This window comes from Drosophila novamexicana, unplaced genomic scaffold, assembly GCF_003285875.2.
Source record: "Drosophila novamexicana strain 15010-1031.04,08,12 unplaced genomic scaffold, DnovRS2.1 tig00000564-arrow-pilon, whole genome shotgun sequence".
In the NCBI taxonomy this organism is placed as follows: Eukaryota; Metazoa; Arthropoda; class Insecta; order Diptera; family Drosophilidae; genus Drosophila; species Drosophila novamexicana.
The window spans coordinates 4,258,256-4,282,131 of record NW_020824810.1 but is presented as its reverse complement, the minus strand read 5'-3'; the positions used below and the strand labels follow the sequence as shown (position 1 = coordinate 4,282,131).

Sequence of the window (23,876 nt, the reverse complement as noted above, 5' to 3'; positions counted from 1 at the left end):
TGCAGAAGAACATACATACAAACTCAAAATTTGGAACATTGTGTGCTTGTGCATAGCATGCTTTCCAGCAAGTAAGCAGCTGGTTCTCAGGGTAGAAAAAGAAACCGCAGTTGATGCCGCTGCTAGCTGGCGTATATCTTTCTAATACACATACATGCAGTGAATATACATAAGCACAATCCCAGAGCTCAAAAAAAAAAAGACAGTAGGGAGCGTAAGACATATGCCGCATAAAAGCCTTAACAAGATTTTTAGGCATAGTCGTCGTCTTTGACGTGCCTCTTAACTGCCGCAGCGTCTTTTTCAATTACACACATAATTAAATATGTTCCGTCTGTCTCTTACTCACTATGTGTAGGCGTTAAATCCCGGGAAGCGTGTGACAGCCTAGGTAAACATTACATACAGTGTGCGTATGCGGATGCGACAGCAAATACTTTAAATCTGTCCCAATTGTGCAATGGACTCAGCCTTAGCTCATATACCATTTTGTAGATTTTAATAAACATGCTGATAATTAAATTAAATTGTATGATTGTATTTAATATTAGCATTCGCCTTTTCTACTCATGTCTGTTTTCAAACTGTATTTGCTGTGGGCCGAATTCAATTTAATTTGAATAGAAACGCTTTAAGTGTAAAGAAAAGCTTGAGAGTTTCAATTTGTGCAATTATTTCGTGCTGCTAAATATTTATTGCTTTAGAGAATTGTATGGGCTAAAAGAAAAAAAAATTTAACCAATATTTTGAACCACTTGAAATCCGCGTTGGTAGGAGTGGTTGCTTAATGTAAAACTAGAAGTTATAACAGAATATATTTTCATTCAATAAAAAGTATTTGTTTAAATATTCTTAACTATTAGAAATCGCAAAAATGAGTAGAACTAAGCCAAAAAAATAAATTATGTGGCACAATGTCGTACATAAGGTGCGAAACAGTCAGTATCTTATATAATGCGAAATAAAAACCGCAATATAAGAGCAAAAACGACGTTACAGAAAATAACGGACGGTTACAGAAAAAAACCGTTAAAATGAACGCATAAGAAATTACGATTTTTTTACGAATCCAACTTGTGCCATAGATTAGGCCATTTGGCACTGACATATCCTTCGTTCAGATACGCCCTTATTGTGCACTTGGCCCATAAATTGCCATCAAAATGTGTGCAAAGTTCAGCAGCAAAGATACAACCCATCAACGCCGCCAATAAATTCTTATTAAATACAAATGAGCACCGCAAAAGTTATTTTGCCCAGACTTTTTTGGGGTCCCCCATCTATGCGATTGTAGATTGACACCAGCTTTCGAATCTTAGCAAATACACATTTGTTTATTACTCGCGCCAGAATAGAAAAAAAACGTAACTTGAAGCATTTTAACAGAATTACACCCTAAAACATTTCGAGCACCGCAAAGTATCCAAACATCGGACAACTTTAAGGACTGATGCCTTTTTAGTCATAACATTATTTATAAATGAAACAAAAGTTTATTTTTTAAATAAAACAGTTGAAAGTATTTTTTGAAATTACTGTTTTTGGAACTAATTAACTTGAAATGCTTCCCACTTAGTTTCAGTACTTCTACAGGCAGACGGCTGTTATATTAATTGGCAAGTGCCCGAACTGTGCACCCACTTCACATCAATCATTGGCCCAAGGTACTCCATTTACTCTTATGTGACTCGCCTGCAGCCATTCGCGTTTGGCTTCTGTTTCTCTTTGGCTGGCCGCCATGAGCAATTTGAAAATCGCGTCCTAATCCTTGTGCTGCTCTTCGTTGACCAGGTGATTTGTTTGCGACGCCATTGGTGGCAGAGCGCATAATTCAAAATGCCATTTCTGATAGCATCCTGCAGCCTCAGTCTCAGCTCTGCTCAGCTGGCATTTGCATTTGTTTTGACTGTGTCTCGCGTGTTTTGTGTATGTTTTGTCGAAAGTGTTTAAGCAATATATCAAATTCCGAACACCGGGCATGCATGTTACATTTTATTTAGATTTTTGCACAAAGATAGAGCTGCATTGTCTGACTGAAGTAGTAATGCTGGCCAGGAAATGGAAACTAAGTGCAACGGCCGCACATTAATCATGGCCTGCTTCTCCGCCTCATCCCCACCCCCTGAAAACGTGTTGAGACGCCAACGCTGCAGTACTGATTCATAAACCATTTATAGTTTTCTGTTGTTTTTGCTCTGTTCGTAAATCGCACACGCAACTTGCTTGGCGAGTTGAAAGGGTTAAGAAATTTATGTGTTGCAATTATTTTCTTGATATAACACTTTAAGTGATTTACCGAGCATGGCAGGGGTCGGAACGGAAAGTAAAATAGCAAACCTTAGCCAATGTGGAATGCGCAGCTTCAACTACCCAATGTGTCGATCCTGCGGCTATTCTATTTATTCCAGGTCATTTAATTTTACGCTATTGTTGCACTTAATACGATTTGCTAAAAGAAAGGGGTTTCCCTTTTTGGGAAAACTTTACAAACCATATTGTTGGTCATGTGTGCAATTTGCGGTGCCTTGCAGTGCTTGTCTGATTCGCAGATCTTAACTGATCCAGGGAAGGGATAAGGAAAACTAATTTTAAGACCTTGATAAAGACATTTAAATGACATGTTGCTTTTAGAATCGATGCGATGAATTAAAATATATTTGTTTATAGTTGTTAACGGCTTGTTTGTCAAGGAGTGCACTCATTTGAGTTTACAACAAAGTAATGCCTTGAAGTAATCTACGTATGGACGTCAGATATTAGTACGTTTGTGTAAACGTTAGTTTTGCTGAACGTGTAACTAAAAGGATGCAATGTTTATAAATCTTCTGTAGAAATTTGTACATATAATTGCTTCAGAACATAAGGGATAATTCACAATTAATGGGTTTCGCTTTGACGCCAGCAGCCAGTACAGAGCACACCAATAACAGAGCACAACATAACAACACCGACTGAGGTCACTAAAAATTATTTAATTACATTGAGAATTCTTCAATGTAATTTTAAAAGGCAAAATATAGTGAATTTTGCTAGCGCATTCTAAATAGCTTCTTTGTTTTTGGCGGACTTGACTCCATATTAAAGACTTTTAATTTATTGTGTACTTATTATAAGAAGAAATATTGTCGCTATCCGTTGTCGAGTTACTTATATTTTTCGCTTTCGATCTATCTTGCAGACCTGCTATGAACTGGAGCGCTATTTGCGTGACGAGCCTAAGCTGCAGAGCTATAAAAAGATGCACACTGATCTGGACACAGCCTGGGACATATTTTCAACGCCCGCACGCCTTCTGGAGGAACTGAAAATAAAAGAGAGTCTGGATACGATATCGACGACCTCATCTGTGTCGTCAAACTGTTCAGGCATATCGTGGGACAGCAATGGTTCACAGGCGCTTAGCTGTGCAGTGTTAGTTAAGCAAGAGCGCATCGACGAGGATGACGAAGAAGCAACACATAGACTATCATGTAATGAGAAATTGGACGTGCTATTTGCAGCGCCGCCCTCAGCCATATCGCCCAATCCAAGTATTAGCAGTGCCGGCAATATGACGCCTACCAGCAATAGCAACTGCTCAAGCAGCAATAGTAGCGTTAACATAAGCAACAGCAGCAGCAACTGCAATACTATCACCCTGAGCTCAAGTAGCAGTACAGCACCGGGTATTAAAGTGCGGGTGGTACAGGCCAAGAGTCAGCGTCGTTATCATTTGGGTCAGGGTCATGGGCATGACTTTGTGCTTCCCCCGTTAACTCCGCCATCATCACCTGAATCTAACCTTCGCAGCCATAACTATGCACAGCCGCCACATCAGCAACTCCAGCGGCCGCAGCAGATCGATGCCAGTGAGCTGGCGGCGATCCTCAAGCAGCAACAACGCCAGCAGCAGCAGACTTCAGCAGCAGCAAGTTCCACACCCGCGTCCACCGTTCTGCATTTCAGCAGCCAAACGATCGGCACCAAAAATTCCTCATTGACGCAAGCCACAACGTTGCAGCTGCAACAGCAACAGCAGCAGTTAGCAGTGCAACATTTAAGCATATCGCCTCAGGGGCTTAGCAAAACTAGCAGTAGCAACAGCTCGGCAAGCAACAACAACAATAACATTAGCAACAGCAGTAGCAGCAGCACAGATCAGTCCCCGAGTAACCATAACAACATTCCGCGCAGTACAATCGTGCGATTGACCACAGCCAATGGAACACCTGGAGCCGCTGGCATTAGCCTAGCACGTGTCATACAAATGCAAAACAATGGCAATGCTAATGTTGCTGCCGTTCTCAGCGCCGCTGCCGCCAACAATGTTAACAGTAACAACAACAGCAGCACCAATCCTGGTACAACAACATCCATGCAACAGCAATCGGCTTCACAACATCTGCAGCAGACACCACAAATAGTTGCCGTTGTTACGTCGCTCCCTGAAAAATCAATAACTGGTGCGTATTAGAGATCATAGATTCTATCTTAACAAGTCACCGATGGGTAATCAACTTAATTCCACAGCTTCCAGCAAAAATCATCACCCGCGCCAGCATCATAGCGATCACAGTCCGGATGCCAAACGACGCATACACAAGTGCCAATTTCTGGGCTGCAAAAAGGTCTATACGAAGAGTTCACATCTGAAGGCACATCAAAGAACCCATACAGGTAAGAAGGAATAACGTACTCAGCCCACAAACTATACCCAATACGCCCTTTCTGTCATATTTGGGAATCGTCAAAGTAGTAAACGCAGAAAATGAAATCCAATGCAGATTCTGCACATTACAAAAGTTAATGACAGCATTATGTTGACTACAGGATTAATACCAAGCCAACAATTTCCTGGCTGAAAATAAATAAACTTAGCTCGTATTGCTTTTCATTTATTAATCAAAGCAACAGCGCCGGTGACCTGAACACTAGAGCACAGGACAGGACACAAGTGATACGTTGCATTGTTTTTTTGCCATTGCCCCAATATCCTCACAGCCACGACCATTACCATAAAAAACAAACAAGAGACTAGAGAAAATCTAGTCGGTAGTAACAAAGATAAATTAAAAGTCAAAATAAGTTCCCTTTGCAGGGTTCGAACTTGCAACTAACCGCACTAGAATATATATATATATATATATATATATATATACTATTCTAGAGTAAACATATCACTTTAGGTGGACTCTAGCTTTTATTATTTACCCAATTTTCTTAAAAAACAGGATTTCGATATCGATTATTATCGATTGCTTTGAGCCGGAGTAAGTCATCGATTATCGGAAACAAACTCGATCTGCGCATGGACTACGACTACAGCTAAAATTTCAAGTCTCTAGCTCTTATAGTTTCTAAGTTCCTTGAGTTCATACATACGGACGGACGGACGGACAAACGGACAAACGGACATGGCTAGATCGACTCGGCTGTTGATACTGATCAACTATATATATGCTTTATGGTGTCGGAAATGCTTCTTTCTGCCTGTTACATATATTTGCAAAATTATACCCTTTTTACCCATTTTCAATGGGTTCAGGGAAACGAGCGGGAAACCAAAAACAGTCTCGAATGACAGTAGACGAGGCTTGAATTTCAATAAAAATCGCATAATTCAATAATGAATTATTGGGAACACGTACACAAACTCATGCTCTAAGACACAGATTAATCCTAGCGATGAAATGTAATTTTAATGCCGCCACAGTCAGCAACAGAGATTGAGAGGAAGAGAATCATGTCGAATCTATTGATTTGCGCCATGGAAACTTTCGCACACATGCGTATTCATATGCATTGTTGTATGTGTGTCTGTATTAATGCGTTACTAAAGAGTTTTGGCAGCATGCACTTAACCCAGAAAATATTAAGCCAAAATAAGGTTTAGATTTATCACATGGTGCATGTGTACACATGTTATGTGAATGTGAAATCTAATGGTTCTGAACTAAGTCATGCAAAATAGGTTGTTGAAAAAAAATGTATAATTAATTAAGCTTTTTTTAAGGTACACGGATAAAATAGACCGAATAAATCAAAAGGAAAGGTTTTTCATGCGATAAAAGATTGTAACATTTGATTGCCCAACAAGCAGACAGCTTTTTACAAAATGTAGATATTTCTTCCCAAAGTTGTAAAAATACTCTAAATAGAATGTAATTATTTAAAGGTCCCTATAGAAAACGAAGAAACATCTTAATCATTAACATTTTTGTACAAATTTGAGCACATTTTATGGAATAACTTTATTATTGAAACTGAAATTAAATTAATTAGAATACCAACGGGGTGGTTTAAATAAAAATCGTGCGAAAATTTTACAATTGATAATCAATTACACTGCTCCGCATAAAAGTTAAACGTAAATGTGCGCAGTGCGCAAAAGATTTCAATTAGTTAAACGCTGTGGCTATTAAAACAACAGACTTGCGGGAACTCTGAGGTTTGAAATAGCTGGCGGACGAAAGGCTGTTAAGAAAAGATTACTAGTGCAATCAAGCGGATAGACGCAACCAGACCATAAAAATTGTGTTGAGTGCAAAAGCCAAGAAGGCGCACAGCGCATAAAAGAAAAGCTAAGGAATGGCGTGCAGTGAAAGGAATGCTGAGACTTCTACCCCGTACGTTGCATGTCTCGCCGGAATATTCTTTCTATTGGCTGCTGACATTAAAAACCAACGCCAGCAAAATTTATAAAATATTAACTAGCTCCCGGCTCTGCGTTAAGCGGCAGCTGACCATGCTTCTGCTGTTGGCTGCAATTGCAACACCCCTCCCTTTAACAATTTAGATGTGCGCTATTGAAACTGAATCTAAAAATATGGAAAGAAAGGAGTCTGTGTACACATACATATACAAACATATAGCTAAGGTTAAGTTTTAACTAAGTTCGCTATTATAAATTAGCAGAGGCGACAGGAAAGAAAAAATTTCCTCGAACGGTTAATTACGTTTTATATGACGCAATCGTTTTATATTGGATTACTCCAAAGTGTTTTTGGGTATGCAAATTTATTTATCAATTCATAGAAATAACCGCCGCTGTCCTATTTCCAATTGGTGCCTTTTTGACATGTCAGCATCGTCGCGGTGATAACTTTTTAAAAACTCTTAATACCAACATATATAACAATGAAACTGATTAATCTTATGGCATGTCCAACATATAATTATACTTGCTTTTCCAGCGAGCTAGCAGGCTGTCCATTTTATTTTTGATAACGATTAAGTTTCGTTAGTTTACCAGATAACACGAGCAGTTTTGTGTCAGAGACTGTATCTGTGTGTGGGTTTTATGGTTAGTCATGGCGTTGTGTGTGTCGCTCGAATGCAGTTTAATACGAGACTCTTGGGTCCTGTCTGCATTGTACGCCCAGTGCTTTGTGCACTTGACGCTGATTTACGCAGGCTAAAGCCAAAAAGTGACCAATAAAAAATGCCAAAAGTCAATGCTAAAGCATTTCATACACACAGTCAAACTTCTTGTGGGTGTAAGTGTTTTTCAGGCACCCCTTTTATTTACAGCCGTTACTTCGATGGCTCGCTCACAGTTCTGACAACATGCCAAAGTGCAAGCGGCAGTACGACACCCACAAACAAGGAGTGAAATGTCCCATGTTGCACCGTCGTGACGCATCGCTGGACAGGGCGTCTCACTTCAACAATCGGTAGAGAGTAAACAAATGGAAATTAAGAGAGCACTGGTCAGTGGGTCGGTGGTGACTCGTTTGTTTCGTCAGGCAAGCAAGTTGGCCGCAAGTGCATAATGTGAAATTGAGCACGGAAATATCACACATTTCCGCATGCATTAAGTTTTAAGCTGTATATATATGTACATACATGTTAAGCTGCTGTGGTGTGCGTTACAAAGTTTTCCACTCAGCTTTATATATTTTTCTTGGCTGTCGTCTACTTTGCAGGTTATCTGGCTCCATTTTCCACTGCTGTTTTCTACAGCGGCAACTAACTACGAAGGCAACGCCGGCAATTTCCTGCCTTTGCTCCTGTTTGTCTTTTAAACGCAAATAATTTTATCATTTTTTCTGGCACAACTTTGTACTGTCCTATGCTCGACTCTGTGTGCATGCTTAGGTTTTACACTTTTGTGTGAAATTACAACTTCTGCATTTCCTTTTCCTTTTTGTCTGCATGCCATTATTGAGCTTCTGTAACGGGCACTGGCGCTCTGTTTGGCTTCGGCGCAATGGCTACTGTTTATGCCGCATCTTTTGAGGCTTTTGGCACGCATAAAAACTGTTGGCAAACCGATGCGCGATTTGGCAAACAGTTTTACTGAATTCGATCTCCACGTACATTTTTTTATACTTTTCATACTCCAAACCCATCATTTTTTTTTTTTAATGTCTTCAATTTTTGCCTTTTAAATATTCGTTTGCATTTTTTAATACTTTATAACTTTTGCACACTAGCTTAGAGATCATAAACTTATTCTATAATTTTTAGCTTTCAAAAAATAGGTTATGTGATTTTTAAATAAAACCTAGTTTTAGAGCACTCGGATTATTGCTCCTGTAAATGTCAATATTTATAAGAGAATTTTTTTAAATATTGTTAACCCGACATTTAATCAATAAAAGTTCAAATTGACGGACTTGGTTATGAGCCACTGCAGCAGTGCGAACCTACCTAGCTGATAAAGAAAAACTTTTTGCATTTTGCTCCCGGTATATAAGAAGGTAATGGCACACTATCCTCTGTACCTTTTTTTCGCCAGCTCCTTCGTTTCGTCCCTTGGTACGCACATTTCTGTGCTTTATCTTTTCGTTGTCTGCAGTAGCCGAAATGTAAGCAACTTACACTGCATACAATATTTGATGAATTTTATCAGAGCAGCTTATTGGATAAACAGATACTTGCGGTTTTTCTATGCGTTTTCATTAACTCTTTTCTACAAATTTCTATCATTGCAGGTGAGAAGCCATACAAATGCTCTTGGGATGGCTGCGAATGGCGTTTCGCTAGGAGCGATGAGCTAACCCGTCACTATCGCAAACACACTGGAGCCAAACCCTTTAAGTGCCGCAGTTGCGATCGCTGCTTCTCACGCTCTGATCACCTGGCCCTCCACATGAAGCGCCATATGTGAGGTGAAATCTAAATGGAAGTGCAATTGTGTGCCATCACAAGCTGCTATAGTGCTAATTAACAAAACTCACATAACAGCACAAGCAACTGAAAAATATTTAAGAACTTCAAATTCGATATAAAATTGTGTGTTTGTTGCTGTTAGTGCTTAACGTCTTATTCCATTTCATTATCGTTTCGCTTCCATATCTTTTTGGTTTAATTTCATTTTATCGTATAAGCATTTATCAAAATAACTTCCATATGCATTTAAACTCTCAACATAAAATATTTACCAAAGCAAAATAATTTTTTTCAGTAAAGCATCAAGAAAAAAAACTGAACAAAATAGCAGTCATAAATGAACTTATAAAGCACAATGAATATATGAAAATTGTATGAAATATATATATATACATATATTTTTATTTTGTTTGAGCAAAAACAACAAATATTGTAAACACTGCCAAAACAAAAATACGAAAAATTTAATAATTATTAAAATAATACAAAATGTTAACATACATGCATACATATACAAAGATTTAACGTTAAGAATATTCATCGTACTGGCATAGGTACAACAAAATACAAAAAAACACAAGTGCAAAATATGTTTTAAACAATAAATCAAATGCTTATATTTTCTTACATTAATTTAAATATATTTTAAATTTGTAATATAACTGTTGTAAAGGTTGATTACGTGAGTATGTATGTCGAGCAAATCGAAATGCCTAATGAATACAATTTTTTGGCACTACAAATTGATATTTTCAAAAGAAGTTTTGTTAACTTAGTTGTATTTATATCGCACACTTTTGTTTTGTGATGAAAAGTATTACGAAGAATTTTTTATTTGAGAAAATCAAAAAGCTAATTTTCTGTTTTGTGACGAATATATTTTTGACCATTTTTTTTACAAATTCTTCTTAATGTGCCTCATTAATTTAAAATAATTATATAAATAAATAATTTAAACTATTTTTTATATTACAAATTTAGACGTATTCAAAAAAAAAAAAACACTGCTTAATTTTAGCAGGTCACAATTAACAAAGCTTAAAGTATTTACACAAGTTCCAAGAATTAATTTCTGAAAATGCAGAGGAAATGACTTCTGGAAAACATGTAGAATTGTTTTTTATTTTCCACAATGTGTGCTAATGTTTTTGTTCGTTTTTATTTGCTGCCTATACTATAATGAACCAATTATTTCGTTTATTATTTGATTATTTTTAAATACTTGTAACAAAATAAATATTTTGAAAACAAGAGCAAAACGTTTTTCATATATTTTTATTACTCTTATTTTTCTTATTTATTTGCACGACAAAACAACACGATATCAAGGTATACAACATGATCGAGCATATATATTGTACATACGGCATTATGGTTTGTGCGAAGAGATATTCTGTGATCCAGAGAACAAGAAATATCTATGAAAAACAAACGGAAAAGTCACCTATCATTATATACATTGCGTTGCCGTCTGTCAGGCGTGCTAGAGTTTGTAATGGAACTCAATTATAAGGTATACGTTAATATATGCCTTTCAAAGTTGACACCTGATTTCTAACATAATTCTCAATGATTGTGAAGTGAGATTAATCACTTTTTTGAAGGTTTGTGTGTGGTTTGTGCTATGTGTCATCTCAATGTTAAGAATTAATTATAGTTTCAAATATGATTAAGAAGTTACAAACTAAAAGTTCCCTTTAAGATCATATTATTAATAAAAACGTACAATTATACTGGCTTTGAATTTCCAGTATCTTTTTCGGCTTCCATGCGAAAAAAAAACCCAAGAAAACGCACTGAAAATGGTTATGATGTTGATAACACAACTATAAATATTATTAAAACCCAATAAAACAACAATGTGTACGATGTGTCAAAAAACTTCAATCAGTTTACTACAACTTTTGAGAAAGATTAAAAACCAAGCCCAAATGGAATATTTTGTATAGAAAATCCTTATAAATAAAAACTAAATCCAACAACTACCATTTAGATTATAATGCGTGGGGGCCTAAATGTGAATAATAAATAAGTAATTATGAATGTATTTTACAATCCAAAATTCAAATCGTAAACGAAAATTGTATTTTAAAAACAAAGCTAAACTAAACTTTAATACATAATTCAGTAAGCATTAAAACACAATAAAAGACTGGTCAACGAGGTGTTCCGCGTTTATACAACAATTGCAACAAAAGTAAACAAAATTAAAAAATACCAAGTAGAAGGGAATTAAACTCAAAACAAATCCAAATGAAAACATTTATTCAAAAGATCCTTAGCGTATTGCTAAGCCCATCAAATACACTAGCAAACGCATATTTGAACTAGTTAAGCTTGATCGATTCGAAGTTCAAGTTGAGCACGCGCGCTTGTAACTTATTTTTGACTGCATAAACAGTCCACTGACCCATTTTGCAAAGGCTAATATGTATTAATATATTGTTTAATACTAAACATACGTAAAGCTAACCGTAATGTTAATAAAGTACGAATTTTAAGAAACGCTGAATGTGAGTCTAGAGAGTACTAACAACAACAACAAAAATAATAATAATAAAACCAACATACACATACTGATTATGAACACATGTATTACTGTCTCAATTTAACAGTTAAATTATATATACAAAAAGCACAAAACTCAAGACAAGACGGAAGATCACAGCATAATTCCCTACACATTTTCTATAGATTTACAGCTTAGCAATAATATTGGGTAGAATTTTTGGTAAATATTACTCGAAAATAAATACAAATAATTTCTTTATATTTTTGTTTGCATAGTGCTTGGCAAATTTTTAAACTATGATTTAGGCAAAACCGACATAAATACTTAGTTAATATGAATAACTAAAAAACGACTTGTAACGTGCATGGCAGTACAGCTATATATATTGCTATACCATATTTGATTAAATGTAAACGTCTTATATAGCAATATAAGCATTGTGTGTATAGTTTAGTGAAATTAAATAGTTTAATGTTAAATAAACTCGAATGGAAAATCAAAATAACCATTATAAACACAATAAATGTATTTATATGTAAAACAGTGTATGGCAAAGGACATATTTAAATGTTGTGTATGTATTAGGAAATAAGAATTAAAAACTGATGAGTTGGAGAAGCATGCGAAGCATCTATATTAAGACTAGGCATTTTGTATTAAACGTCTAAGTTAATAGATACAGGCTGGATAAATCATCGAAATACAGTCTTTACTTGCGCATTATAAGCGTATGTTTGGTCAGCAGCAACTGGTGATTTATATAGATTTTTAAAAAGATCTTAATTTAGCTTTTTTGTGAAATGTGAGTTAGCCTCTGCATATACAAACAAAATTTAAATTAAATTGGATACTTAAGGCGCGTAATTGATATCATAATTCAAAAGTTTCAGCACAGGTAAACTTAACATACAATTTAAATAAATATGCATGTAAATAAGTAAAATGGCATCAGGAACAATGCTATCGTATTAAAAAACAAAACTACTTGACCGCTTGTGCAGAAAATTTAAACAAAACAATTGATATTTATTTATGGGTAAAAATAAGTGGAAATATCGATTCTGGGCTGACGCATGTCGATGTTAACACAAACAAGAAAAACAAATAAATTGTTGATGCATTTTAATAATGTTGACTTTGTCTGGGTAATGAGAAATAGCGATAGGGGTAGGTAGTATATTTGACTTTTGTGATTGCAGGCGGCGCTGAACAAACAATTCACATCATTAGCCCCGAAGGAATGGCTTGCAACAGCAATAAGGATAACAATAACTGTAACATTGCAATTCATGCAATTTCGACGACCTGCATTTGCACGTGCATAAATTTTACTTTATAACACGTATGTAAATTTTCATTTTTTCTGTACTAATAATTACAAATTGCCAGCTGTTGAGACCCTCCAACTTTATTATCAGCTACTCACTACTGCAATCATCAGGCAGCAATTACACAGCAGATAATACTACCAATTTATATATATGCAATTCGTAAGCCCATTATGGTGCGGAAGTTGGCACAAATTAAAAAGCGGCTTAAAATAAAAGCATGCGAAAAAGAAAAGATGATAGATAATAGTATGAGACGAGAAATCCGTTTATTAATATACTAAAATACTTACAATCAAAATTTAATTAATGATAATTGCATAGTAAGGCGAATTTAAAAATAGATTTTCGTATAATTTGCTGCCCAAGTAAGAAAAACGTGACGGCACACGTAAGGAAAACGTTACTTAAGGTACGGATGTTTGAAAGTTTTATGTTGACCAACCGATCAAAAATTTATTTAATACGTGCCATGGACAAGGCCGGGGAATACCCGCTTGTATCCTGAATATACATAGGTCATAATTCCCCACCCCCATAACTCGTTTAAATCTCATATGACTTTTACGAGGTTTTGCTCTATGTTCATGGCTTGACCCCCATATCAATTTGGCATCTAAATCTGGCAGCGTTAATCTTGTTTTTTGGTTTTGTCAAATTAAGCTGATTTTTCATTGACTTTCTTAATAAGGAAAGTGCGACTATAAGTCTCGGTTCCCACATAATAATTTATCTTTCCACAGTTACAGGACTTTGTCTGTCCCACCATATTCCTACGGATCGATTCTCCCTTTAATTCTAGCCACCTTGCAGAGAGAGCAGACGTAAAGCCCTTTATTTTTACCCGTTTCGAAGAGTTTTTGTGGTAACAAAATGGACAAGAAAAGTTTTCATATTCTTAATTTTGTTCTGCTAACTCTCTGCTAGCAGCAAAACTTCTAATTGCGTACATGACTAGCAGACATGTTGACAACCCCTCTACATGTGCCTGTGTCTGCATGAATACACTAGAGAATCTCAAATAACAGCTTACTGGTGTATGTATGTATAGAATTACCGTTTTACATATATATATATATATATAACCAGTTTGCTATTTTAACGTTCAAGTGGCAGCACTACATTTACATTGATTACCATGAATACCTAAAAGAACTATGTAGTTGGGTCCTTTCTACCCGTCTAACATAGTGTACTAGTTTTTTAATCACGGATTCTCAGTGTAGAACCGGCTGATAGCACTCAATGAAGCCGCATCTTCTGGTTTCCCGCTGCATCTTTATCAAAATTGTTTCTAAAGTTCAAACCACTTTGTGAATGGCGCGCGGGGGCTATAATTTTTAAAAAGTTTTCGGTTTTCTTCGTCACATACTTGTACGCACGCAGATATACACGATTGTACGCATACCAACCATGTTGTGTTGTGGCTGATGTGTATACCGGTCTCCTTTGACGTAAACCGATAAAAAATCATGATTAAAACTCACAGCTCGACATTTTCTATAATATTTGCAGTATAACGTGTATGGAACGCTTTAGTTTGAGTCAAGTCAAACAAATTGGATTATAATAGTGCTGGAAAGACACGTCTTGTAAGGGGGTAAATGAGTGGGTGTCGCTTGTGGCAAGTGGCACACACATATATTCAAAGAAGCACACTCTCATAAGATAACATACAGCCAGCAACTGTCAATGACAATGACATCAACTGCAGACGATAGAAAATGGCACATAATAAAATGGCTACAGAGTACAAACTGGGTATGAATTCAAGAGACAGTTCTGTCTGGGCATTGTTAGAGTACACACGCATGCGCATTAAACCATAGAACACGAGACCATGCTTTTGAAGCCAAGGAAATAAGAAATCGTTTTCATGCGATGAGAGCAGTTTAGTTATTATAAATTCGAGTACACTTTCATCTTTAAACATAAGGTAACGGTTATGTCAATTTACAATTGCCAAGTAACATCGATATGACCATTCCCATATGAAACGGCTAAAAATGTTAAACCAAGGCACAAAATCCGCAATATTTGCATTGACAACAATGTTAGAGTAGGTAAATTTTTTTAATTTCAATTGGCCCTCATTTTAAATGGCCAAATGCAGTGTATTGCTTATTTGCACTTTGCTGTCGGTCTTCGCCCATTGAAATGTTTGCTACCCGAGAAGGAAATCAAAACGAGGAAATCAAATTAAATCGCATCGAATCAAACCGACGACCGCAGGTGCACAGCGTGCAGCAGGCGCGACATGGGTTGCATTTTGGCAACTGGCAGCAAGTGCACTTGAAGTGTATCGAATTTGTATGGATTTCGCTATAGCCAATAATTTGACACTTGCGTTTGCAGTGCTCGTGCTCGTGGTACTGAAGCAAAGCTCCAGAAGCAGAGACAAAAGAGCCCCAAATATAGAAGCAGTTTGTGTGGAGAATACTAGAGCAAGTGTGATAGTGGCGTGTGTGGATGGTTTGTTGGTGGATATGTGCATAAATCTATGTTGAGTAAGCAAGAATAACAGGAGGGGCAAACAAACGCGAACGCAATTGTCATCACCATAAAAATAACATAAAATTCTTTTAACAGCTTCGTGGTTGCGTTAAAGTGCTAAGGTTGAGTTAGGAGTAGAGTTGCGCTTAAATAATCAGATATAGCATAAAATTGACTTGGGCTCTATATTAAAATGTCATTTTAGGAAATAATAAAATACTCATAAATTAATTATACGCAACTGATATATAACGATACACATTTATTTCCTATTATCTAGAATAATAATAATTGACGCCCTCATATTTTGTTGTTGCCAGAGCAGATTCGTATACAAGTACTTTAAGCCCATAATTCTTATTTGACATACTTGTAAAAGTGCGGGGTGTGTCGGTGCCGTAATTGGTGATGCACTCGATTGGCGCAGTCAATTTGCTAAAGTGCCTACTAAGGTTGAACAGATTCCAAAAAGAAACGACCAACACCGCCCTCGCCCATATAGTATACTATTACCATTACCTAGGTACAGATTTAAAATCAACAACAGGCATCGCACTACAGCAACAAATAAAAAGCAGGCGACAAGCGGCAGGTAAACCAGACACAACAACAATGTCTGGACCGTATTTAAGCACACACTCATTGGCACTAAAAGCGGCATAAATATAAGCAGGCTACACATTAAAAAGAAACCTGCGACCTACCGCTGCTGGTATTGGAAGAGAATCAGAGACAAGGAGAGGCTAATAAACAGATTAAGCTATGTCTGTGTGTCGCGGGTGTGCATATCTCTGCACTGCAATGCTATTTATAAATAACTCTGTCATAACTAAACCGATTTAGAATTGAAATTAAAATTTGAAACAAAATTTTTTGCCTAAATTACATTTCTTTAGCTATAAGGTATTTAGCTTGCTCGCCATTATTTGGTCCTTTATAGGTTTAACTTTTTTCCCTTTTATGTGTCTATTTTTATGTTTGGCTACTTGCATTAGTTTTCTTTATTTTTCGTTTTCAGCATGCTTTGAAGCTTGTTTGATTTGAACTGGTTTAAAATTTCTTGGCACAGGCTCAGGAAGAACCAGTCACTACCATGCTAAGTCAGAAAGCCAAACAGGCACGGAGAAAAGGTTGGGCAACTATGAGCCCATAACGTTGTTACACACAATTAATAATTTGCTACTTTGCCAAGTTGCCTTTTTCTTTCTTTCTGGAGTGGTTGAATTTGGCAAAACACACAACTGGTAGTTGCTTAACACGACACATGTGCATTCCAGGGGACGACACGAATAGAAAACACCAAGCAAAAATTGAACAGGTCAATTAAGATAGGAGCTGACTGACATTTTACGAGTTGATAAAATTTAGTAGGTGCATCGCAAGCTTATGACAAACCTTTAAGGTAAACTTTTTACTTTAAGTTTGAAACCACAAATCTGCTTTCTTAGAGATGGTCGCGTGAGACAATTTTTCGAACGCATTCAATTTACAGCTCCCAACATTTTTCCACTACTCTTTTTAATATTATAAGGGGTGGATTTGTGAATTTTGTATAAACCTAATAAATTTGCTTCCAGCCAGCATTAACCATTTCTTGTATTGATTTTAAAGTCCTTCACTTGCGAAAGGGGTAGCAGCTGCTGGGACACCGCACAGCATGCTGAAAAATTAGCAAAATAGCCGCTTAGAGTTCGCTTAGCATTTAAGCGGTATAAAAATGTTGTAACTGTTGTAAGCGGCAAATGTCCTTTTAGTCGCAGGAGGAATTCTATTTGACCTTCACCTGGAATGCCAATGGCCAGAAGCTGTGGACTGCACTAAGGACGAAGAAGACTATGTGCAGATGGTTTCCAGTGTGTAGTCAGCAAGGATTTAAAATTTATTTTAAATATTTGTGCCCGTCAACGATGCAGCAGACAGTGGATTCTGACCTGGCAAGAGAAATAGCTGCGCTCACTAACAGGATGTGATGCCAGAAACATTTAAAATAATTTAGCACACATATTTTCTCATCTTTGGCAACATTCACTTTGAAGACCATGCAGAAGGTATTTTGGCTATTTCCTTGTTTGGAAGTAAACGTGGTGACTGCCTACTGACGATGTACCACGTGGAGCAGCTGGGAATCAGTGCTGGAGTGTGCGTCACGTTGACGGCAGTGTTGAGTAACGTTAAACCTATTTTCGACACAGTATCAGCATTATTTAAAATCCCAAACATGAGACGGCTTGGGATGTGCAAAAGTCATTGCAGCAACTTTGTGAAATATGAGCAACTAAGATAATGCTTCCGGCATAATCCATATGCTGTCACAAGACGCACATTAGTGACACGCAACCGCAACCAGGATTGTCGGTCAGAATATCCTCTAGTGGATTTTGAAAAACAGTTTACCTATCCTTTTGATGTTTCCCATAGCTGTGCCCAGGGTCATAAAAGCCCACAACACACAATCCCAATGACAGTTCAACGACATTTCAGTATGACTTGCATTTTGTAAAGCTTCATATCTTAATTTTCCATTTTTAATGGACACAGGGTATAATTAACTACTACTTTTATCATTTTAAAGACAAATGCATTTTAGCCTATTATCTGCTTCTTGCTTTGTCTGCGAGTTTGGTCAGCCCAAAAACAAACACTTTTCTACATCATGCGTCACTTCAAAATTGAATTTTAATACAGAAGAGCTGCCGTCGTCCTTCTCATCGTTGTCCCTGTCTCATTCTGGTTTTGGTCTTTAGCATGCGTGGTCGGGTCTTTTAGTTCGACATGGCAGTGTCCTTTAAGCCAAACACGAGCCTAGACAATGTATCCTCTTAGTTTGCAGGTTTCTTTTTTTTGAAAGTTGCGCCCATTTAGCAAAAAGTTCAGAGTGATTGGATTATCATCTACTTGGCTTTGGCTTTTTATGCACAGGCCAAATTATCTGCAAACGTAAATCCATTTACCTGTCTATGCACTCAACGACAACAGCTTCATGCCACGTTCATTGATTTCGTAAACTTCAGCAGTAGTAGCAAAAGAAGTAACTGATTTCTTTCTTTTTTTTAATCTCATTTGGCGTGGTTATTTATTTACAAAAAATGCATTTGCTTTTTTGCTTCTTTTTTCCACTACTAACACGCTACTATTGCGCCACGGAGCAAGGGAGCACTCACAAGCAAGTAAAAATATTTTGAAATTAAATTTTCAAGTAACTTTCACTCGAGCGCAGTGCAAACTAAATAATTCATGGAAGCAATGTAAAGGAGGAGCAACCTAGTGGGCGTGCCAGACAAATACTCAATACTAACACATGAGGCACAGGTGAGCGCATGTGTGTGTGAGCACATTTAAATAAACAGCATTCAGCGTCAGTTCGCATTCTCATTTCCCTCTTGCGCCCTTACAGTTAACTTTTTGCCAGCTACGAGGAGCTGGAACAGAAGTTAAAGTTGGGGCAGCCGTAGAACTGTTGGCCATATGATAACAGCATTCAAGAACCCTTTTGGCGGGGGCTTTTGTGTGTCCTACGTTGCCATCGTCATGCCAAAATAGGCAAGTTCACTCAGGCAAAGCAATTGCACAAATGGCCAATTCCACTCGTAAGTAGAATTTTGTTCGTTTCGTTGAACGGGTTTCGGTTTAGGTTTTTGGCAGTTGGCAGTGCCACTGCCAAAAGGATAACTAGGGGGAAACTATCTAAAGCACAACTACTGCAACTACAAGCATGTGAATTTGAGGAAGTGCTGAATGTGTGTAAGCCTTGTGTATGTGTATATGTGTGTGCTGGTGTGTAACGAAGCATAGATAAAATAAACAAAACATACAAATAAATATATACGTTGCTGCATGGCTAAAGTTTAAAGTGCCAAGAAAAAATGAAAATAAAAAATTTTTTTCTGCAACGTGAACTGATTTCGTTTAAGTTGGTACCAAACACAGTAATTTGACCTTAGCTTCCAGTTACTCCTGTGTTAAATAGAATGGTTTATATATTTAGCTGAAATTCGTTCAAAACTACAACGCGATGCTCCAAATCAAATGAAATTTCTTGAATGTCTTCTTCGATAGTCCCTTAGTCGATGCAATTAAGCTATCACATTAGCCTGATTATTCTCATAAGATTGTGCTTTTATGCAGTACCACCGATGCAGTAAATTAAATTGAACAGTTGGTGCCAATCATTATTAAATCCAGTTCAATGTCTAGTGACGTTGCCTCTTTCGATTAACTTTAACCTGGCCATATGGCAGGCGTCCTGAACATTGAGCAGCGTTTGGTGAGCACACCCACATCGTATTTGCTAGTGACACTTTAACACATGCGACCCAACTGCTTTATGCTTAATTGAGTATTATCCTTGTTGCACACAGTCACCAATGGAAAGCAGACACTGTGGGTGATATGCAGCTGCAGCCTCTGTTTGCTTAATAGCATGGTCAGTAAATTTAATTAACTTCCCTTAAGGATACATGCAACATATAATAAAAGCAGTGCACACCCAACACGAATAACACAAAAAAGCCAACTTCAGCTGACTATCCCTATACTGTCTGCTACTTTTGCAGCTTCAACGTCTCTCGCCCGTATCTCTGCCTATGGCCTCCATCTTTGGCTTCAAGTTGCACTGGGATTACAAACATGTACGATGTCGCACGGACACAACTTGACTGCCTGGCTGTTCTGACTGGCTGTATGGCTCGCCTTGTCATTGTCCTTTGAGATGTTGTGCAAACAAGCAGCTTAATGTCAGTCGACACAAGACAAACACAAACACACAGAGCACAGAAATTAACTTCTTTTTGATGAGCATATGTTACCCAGACAACGTACCGTTGCCCAAAGAGCCGGACGGCCAAGTATACAGTATATTCGGGATGCGGCTCGATATCATCGCCTCGAAATTATAGTCACTATCTATTCCTCGGCAAGCTGGTGTATTCAATGCAAACAGTGAAAAGCATCGATCTCAGCCGCTCGTTTTGCATTTTTTGGCGTGCGCTTTTAACCCGCGTTTCATAATTCATGACATGCTCACTTTGCATTCCGCACGACACGTATTTGTAGCCCAGTTGCAGTCTCTGACCCGTGGCATTGTCTTGTCTGGCCACGTTTGTGCCATAACAAATGATGCACTCGACATGTTTCACATCCTGGGGATTTTGGTGCGAGCTGCGATTGAAAACAGACTAGCAAATGCATCGAGCGTAATTGCGTACCTTAAAGTTGATTTATATAGTAGTAGTCACTAAAGTCCAGATCTCTATGAAGAATTTATTTAAGTCTTTGCTTAAAAAAATATTGATTATATTTGATGTAGTCATGACTATTAGTTATTTACGTATGAACAACCCAACTTTTCAATATCATCGTATTTGTTTTACGAGTTTACAATAAGACTAGAAGCATCTTTTTATTGGATCAAACGAACACTAAATATACTTGCAGGTAGATACAGATACGCTATGCTTTTACACATAAGTCAACTTCTGACTGAATCTATTAAACCAGTTTAGATAAAATATGATAGAAACTTTTTCGTATATGTTAAGTGCCAACTCTGTCTTTCGCCAGATCTGTTTACTGTTCTCTCAATGGGGCATTTATAATGCTCATACGTAATGTTGAATGAGAGCTTCAAACTGTTTAAATATGACCGCAGCAGAACGTGTCGCACTGCAAATTATGCAACCAAACGATGGGTACTGCTATTCCATCTCTGATGCATGTAATTAAAGTCAAGCAGCAGTAACTGTTGGAATAAGTCATTTTTCAGGCTATCAGCAGTCCATATAACATATATAGACGAGACATAAAGGAAAAAAGTGGCATTAATACGCCATTTCACACTGCGGCTAGGTCTATTTTACGTAGTCGCAGTGCCTACAGCCAATATCTACTTGGAGGCGTGGTCACGACTATCATGTTGCTGCGTTTGCAGGCAGTTGGCAGCTGCGTTTAACACTCGACGAATGTTTCCTTCGGACTGTCAGACACAGCTAATGTACGCCAGCATAAAGTTTAAGTTCACTGCCAGTAAAAGCCATTTAAAATTACGTGCTTGGATTTCTGTTCGCCATTGCCGCTTCCCAGGCGCTGTTATTGAGCGCTGGTGTACGTGGCCAACTAGCAGAAAACCAACAACCAGCAAAAAGATGGAGAGTTGCAGTCAGTCGCCCAGGTTTGTCACTTTGGCACTTTCGGCTACAATTCCTCAGCTGCAAACGCCTTATGTGAGTGTGTGTGTGTCAATATCACACAGAGCGGGCAACCTGGCGACGTTGCACATAATTTTCCCATAAACGAAAGCCTAATATAAAAATTCTATGGAATCGTGACCAGCAAGCGCAAATCGTCTCACCCAAAAATGTAACTTAAGGCTTTATTCCTTTTGGATATATGTATACAAATAGTTATTTCTCCTTTTAACGCTAATTTCAAAAGTAACACGAGTGGACAACAGACTAAGGAGCATCGAGGTTTGAAATACACTACCTTGTATAATTATTTAACCGATATTATTGTAAGGATACGTTTATAAATCTAGTAATCTAATGTAAACCAATTCAAATTTATAAGTTTAAACATATGCTGGTCGACGTAGATAGATAAAAGCCCAAAGCAAACAATTCGGTCGTTTTCAAGGCTTCAATGAAAATTGCCTACTTTGTCGAACTCGATCATACATGGTAATAATTTTTTATTCTTTTTATTAATCAATTAAATAGCAGCAGGGTATACGAACTCTGTTTGTTTTGCCTTAATGCATATTAGGTCCCCAAAGATTAATTCTCAGTCAGCTTTTCTGCCGTCGTGCAATAAATAAATCAGCAGTGAACATATTGGAACAAAATCTGCATTTTAAGTGTTGCTATTGACTTTTGATTACTTTTCGCTCTTGGCTCCACTGGAAATATGGAATTGGACTGGAATTGCTATTTGCTGCAGAGCAAACAAATTTTATGAGCTGGTATTCAACAGCAGGATGTAAGATTTGTTTTTTCACTTCCTTCGTCCCTTTATGGATAACTTTTGTGGAAGCCCATAAACTATTTGCACCAAAATTTGTCAAATTAAATTGCATGTATAGAGGTCGTCGTTGCGCTGCTGTTATTTTGGGCTAAACGGCCCAAAGTCGGGACGCAACTTTCCTCCTTGAGATTGAATTAAAAAGTTGACGGCGTGCTTCCACAAATGCCGCAAATTAATGTACATAGTTGTTGTTGGCATTGGCGATGGATTTTAATTAAAATTGTTTACTAAAATATGCTAGAATTTGTGCGGTCGAAAGGCTGTGAGGCTGTTACTCATTATGTTGCAGGGGGTTTTAGTTCGATTCAGGTCAATGCACAATACAATTTGAGACCTCTGACCTGGTCCCATAAAATCGGCTTTGTTCGCAGTGTGACAAATGTTAATTATGACATAACCCTCATCCCCTTCATAGCCTTCCCAGCTATGATGCATTTAATAAGGGTCCAAGTCAGAGTGGCAAAGGCAAAATGCATTACAATGATTATGTTGTTGCTTTTGCTGCTATTGCTGCTGCCGCGCTACATAATTCAGCATGACATGAACTGACAATAAAATTTAGTGCTGAGCGCGCATAATAAAGTCAGTCATGACAAGAAGAAGGCTCTGGCCCCAGACTCAGTCTCCAAGTTGATGCCATTCCAGCTGGTCATAAGCAAAGGGCTAAAAAACTAAAAGCAAAGTCATGCGGCCGGCAGTAATGAAAAGCGTGCCGAGTGCCGAGAAGTGAGAAGGAGCTGCTTTTGCTACCGCTGCCAGGCTGTAAAACAGTAAGTTGGCATTAAGTTGCAAGCATAATGAAATTATTTCTCTGGCTCGGCGACGCATCGCTGCCACTTTTGCGTTGCTGCTGTTGTTGTCACTGTTGCTGATTTTCCGGCTAAGAAGCGAGTCAGCACATAAATACTTCATGCTTAATTGTCCTTTTGGGTGCAATTTCAAACGCTGCTACGCACATAGCAGCAAAAACAACAGAATCAACAGTAACAATGTCCAAAGCAACGCACGAGTTCGAGACGATGATGACAGCTTTAGTTTGAGCTTTTAAAGCTGGGCCACTTCTTGTGAGCTCCTCACATTCCGCAGACTTTTAACATTTTATCCTTCTACGTATGCTTACTGTGCTGTTGTTTGTTCATACATACTGCTCTGTAATTTAAGCGCTTATTAGTGAAGTTGTAGTTGGCGTTAGATAGGACGTTAGATAGGGCTATGTTAGAGGTAATCCGTTCGAGGAGATTGAAATGGTCAATCCAAGCAAAAAACAGCTAACTGAGTGAAGCCACCATAACAAACAAAAATAGGTCCTCACCAAAACCACAGCAAAAATAATCAGCATTTTTAATTTTATGGCACACAGTAAGGGCAAGCAACTCGTTTCGAGATCGGGTTTCAGAAGCTGGAAATGTGGAAGTTTCCCCTGTATGTGCACA

At 37.6% G+C, this 23,876-nt stretch overlaps 1 protein-coding gene across 1 annotated transcript in view; it reads left to right on the top strand.

Moving 5' to 3' along the window:
• Positions 1 to 9,494, top strand: part of LOC115762293 (Krueppel-like factor luna) — a 69,216-nt gene extending 59,722 nt beyond the window's left edge. Inside the window, exons 2-4 of the mRNA XM_030704459.1 lie at positions 3,179 to 4,442; positions 4,510 to 4,656; positions 8,916 to 9,494. Coding sequence (XP_030560319.1) covers positions 3,179 to 4,442; positions 4,510 to 4,656; positions 8,916 to 9,091 — 1,587 coding nt within the window. The 3' untranslated portion in view covers positions 9,092 to 9,494. The remainder of the gene's footprint in view (positions 1 to 3,178; positions 4,443 to 4,509; positions 4,657 to 8,915) is intronic.
• The last annotated feature ends 14,382 nt before the right edge of the window (positions 9,495 to 23,876 follow it).